General features: G+C 36.1%; 1 protein-coding gene across 1 annotated transcript in view; it reads left to right on the forward strand.

Moving 5' to 3' along the window:
• Positions 1-3,299, forward strand: part of LOC113465024 (uncharacterized) — a 9,520-nt gene extending 6,221 nt beyond the window's left edge. Inside the window, exon 2 of the mRNA XM_026818241.1 lies at positions 2,466-3,299. Coding sequence (XP_026674042.1) covers positions 2,744-3,250 — 507 coding nt within the window. The 5' untranslated portion in view covers positions 2,466-2,743 and the 3' untranslated portion in view covers positions 3,251-3,299. The remainder of the gene's footprint in view (positions 1-2,465) is intronic.
• Positions 3,300-3,316: the final 17 nt, after the last annotated feature.

Raw genomic sequence — 3,316 nt, forward strand, 5'->3', positions numbered from 1 at the left:
AAATTTCTTTACACTTTTATTCTTTCACAATGCAGTCATTTTGACTGCTTTGGGCAATATAGGTATATACTAAGTTTCAGTCTTTCTAGTGTTAATAAAGTGTACGGACCCTCCTAGAAGGAATGGGGAATGGGAAACACTGTGATACTGAAGGCAAATCCACTACAAGCGTATCCAGTGCCAAATCGGATTCATACGCCACTAAAGACATATCCGATGCAAGGGTATCCAGTCCCGAGCTGGATTCATACAATAAATTCGATGCAAGGGTATCCAGTCCCGAGCCGGATTCCTACATCCCCAAAGACGGGATCCTACAATCTCCGGGTAATTAAACCCACATCTACGAAGAAGAAATAAATCTACAATTCTAGAACGGAGTCGCAAAATGATTCCGCTCTATACCAGTGTACGGCCCTTCTTGATCAGGCATTAGAAAGGGAAGATTACCGGCACTGAGACAATTCGAGTAACCAGTCCTGAATCCACATGGGAATAAACTCCCAAAATTATAAAGAGGAAAGCACAGAAGCACAAAAAAAAATAATTATAAAACAGCAAAAGAGGGAATCAGAAGAAGTACCAAAACGAAGAAGGAATATTCACGCCAAGAAAGAGGAAATCAAAAGAATTACTAGAAGAAACAAAACAACAAGAGAAACGTCAAAAACTTCAACCTGAACCAGTTGAACCATCTACCTCACCAGATCCAATTGAACAATCATTAGAAACCGAAGAAATCCAACCTGAAACTGCTGAACCATCTACTCCATAGGATTCGGATATAATTGAACAAGTACTGGACAATGGAGAAATAATTGATGAAGTATCTCCTGATCCACCGGAAGATGAGGAACTAATCATCGAAGTTCCTCCCGAACCACCTGACGAAGATTCGACCATGTACGAAGACTGGGACGAAGATTCATTGGAATCGTATCAATTCTAATGAGCCTGAGGATATCGATATTATATTTGATGAACCACCAGAGTATGAATTTCTAAAAGTAGTAAAAACTAAAGAACCGTTATTAATTCAAAAAGATAATTTAGTAGTATTTTTAACGTACCAGGGTACACCTGCGTGCGAAGGAACTAAGGAATTGCAAGAGGCAAATCTTGTGCCAGATGTCAGTGAAATCATTCCCAATACACCAAAAGTGAAAACTCACGGAAATCATTATTTAATTTTTGTTCCAATTCAAGAAAGAAGCACAGCCCCAATAGTCGCAAACCAAATAATTACCGGACTTAGAATCATAAAGAACGTTCTAGACGAATTAAATCTTTCTAGTTTTCTATTAGTCCATCGTTAGTAGATGTATCATGGTATTTAATAGACAAAAGAATAGTAGAGTTATTCAGTGATCATAGAATTACAATTACATATTGTCAAAGAAAATTAAAGATATCCCCAGAGAACGAAAGATTAAAAATAATTGTAGAAACACACAATTCAGTAATTAACGGACACAAAGGTACAACAAAAACTCTTGAAGGAATTAAAACAAAACACATATGACCAAATATGAAAACACAAGTACAAAATTATGTAAAAGTATGTGAAAATTGTCAACTTAAGAAATTAACTAGAGTAAAAACTAAACAACCTATGATAATAACTGATACACCAGGCCATGCATTCGATAAGGTAGCTATAGATATAATGGGACCGTTACCCATTACAACTACAGGTAGCATGTACATATTAACCATGCAAGATCTTTTAACCAAATATTCCATAGCTGTTCACTTAAATAATACAAGCTTGGTCTCTATTGCTGATTCCATGTTAAAACGTTTGATTTGTGTTTTCGGAGCACTTAAAGCGATTCTTACCGATCAAGGAGCAAATTTAATTTCCTCATTCATAAATTGTATAGCAAAACGATTTGGAATAAAACAATACAAATCAACGGCTTACAAACGACAATCAAACGGATAATTAGAAAGATCACATCACGTTTTATCGGAATATCTAAAAGTACAAACACAAAAGGGTAGAGATTGGGATACATGGTTAGATCTCGCTATGTTTTCGTATAATACTAGCGTTCTTGGAGGAACTAATTATACACCATATGAATTAGTATTCGGAAGAACTGCTAGAATACCAAGTTCTGAACCAGAAATAGATGACAGAATAGGAACAACATATTTTGAATATTTGAATAATTCATTCGAAGTACTAAATGAAGTACAAACCGCGGAACACCAAAATCTGATAAAAGCAAAAGAAAAATCAAAAAAATATTATGACGCAGAAATTAACGTACAAACTTTTAGCCCTGGGCAAGGGGTTTATGTATTAAAGGAACCATCTAGTAAACTTGATAATCAATATACAGGCCCATATCAGATTTCGGAAGTATTACCGAGAAATAATTAAAAAATGAAAGTCAAAGATAAATATAAAATAGTCCACCAGAATAACTGTAAATTGGCAAAACGGGTATGCTTTACAGAATGCGCACACACCTCCTGATTATCATTGCGATAATTAACACTACTAATGGCCTCATCGGATACGACTGTGGGGGACCGATCGTGAACCACACCACAATATCTTTACTGGATATGGATGATTGCAAATCACCTGGACCTAATGTAAAGACTACGAAGACTCATATACAATTACTCCAACTCTCTGAATGCGACCACACGGAAATTATACAATGTCAAGTAAATATCAGAAGAATTATACTGCATTGTGTAATGCACTCTCACGTATCAGCGGTACAAAATGGCTATTTTGCTAAATATGTACATCCATGAAACTACTCGAGAATCATGTCAAAGGCTACATCAAGAAGGAATTTCATTTCTGGGCACCGCAACTTTAACCGGAATAGCTCGAAGCTCTACGACTCATCGCACAATCACGCTGGCCGGAATTTCAGAAACAGATGGAACTTGCTACGAAACCACTTATTCAGATCCTTATGGATCTTGGACCAACGTATTTGTTCAAAAAACCATCGAAATTAAATTAAAAAACCAAATGGCAAGAATTAAAATGGATTCAGGAAAAATAATATTACCATCAGGAACGACATGCAATTTCGTAGATTCAACATGGATCGACTACGATTCTGGAGATATGTTTTGGAAACCAATACCGACCAACACTTGTGAATTGAAATCTTATGATGTACTTTATGAAGGAATAGTTGATAAAATAGAAGAAGAAACAACAACACAACATCCAACCATCTGCAGCCTAACCACAGAAAGTATTACATTCGCTTGAACCCAGACTGTAGAACATCGTATATGCGGATATTCAGTACTTGCAACAGAACACCCAAGGTTATAC

Source organism: Ceratina calcarata, unplaced genomic scaffold (assembly GCF_001652005.2).
Source record: "Ceratina calcarata isolate Rehan_Ccalc_2016 unplaced genomic scaffold, ASM165200v1 scaffold1408, whole genome shotgun sequence".
NCBI lineage: Eukaryota > Metazoa > Arthropoda > Insecta > Hymenoptera > Apidae > Ceratina > Ceratina calcarata.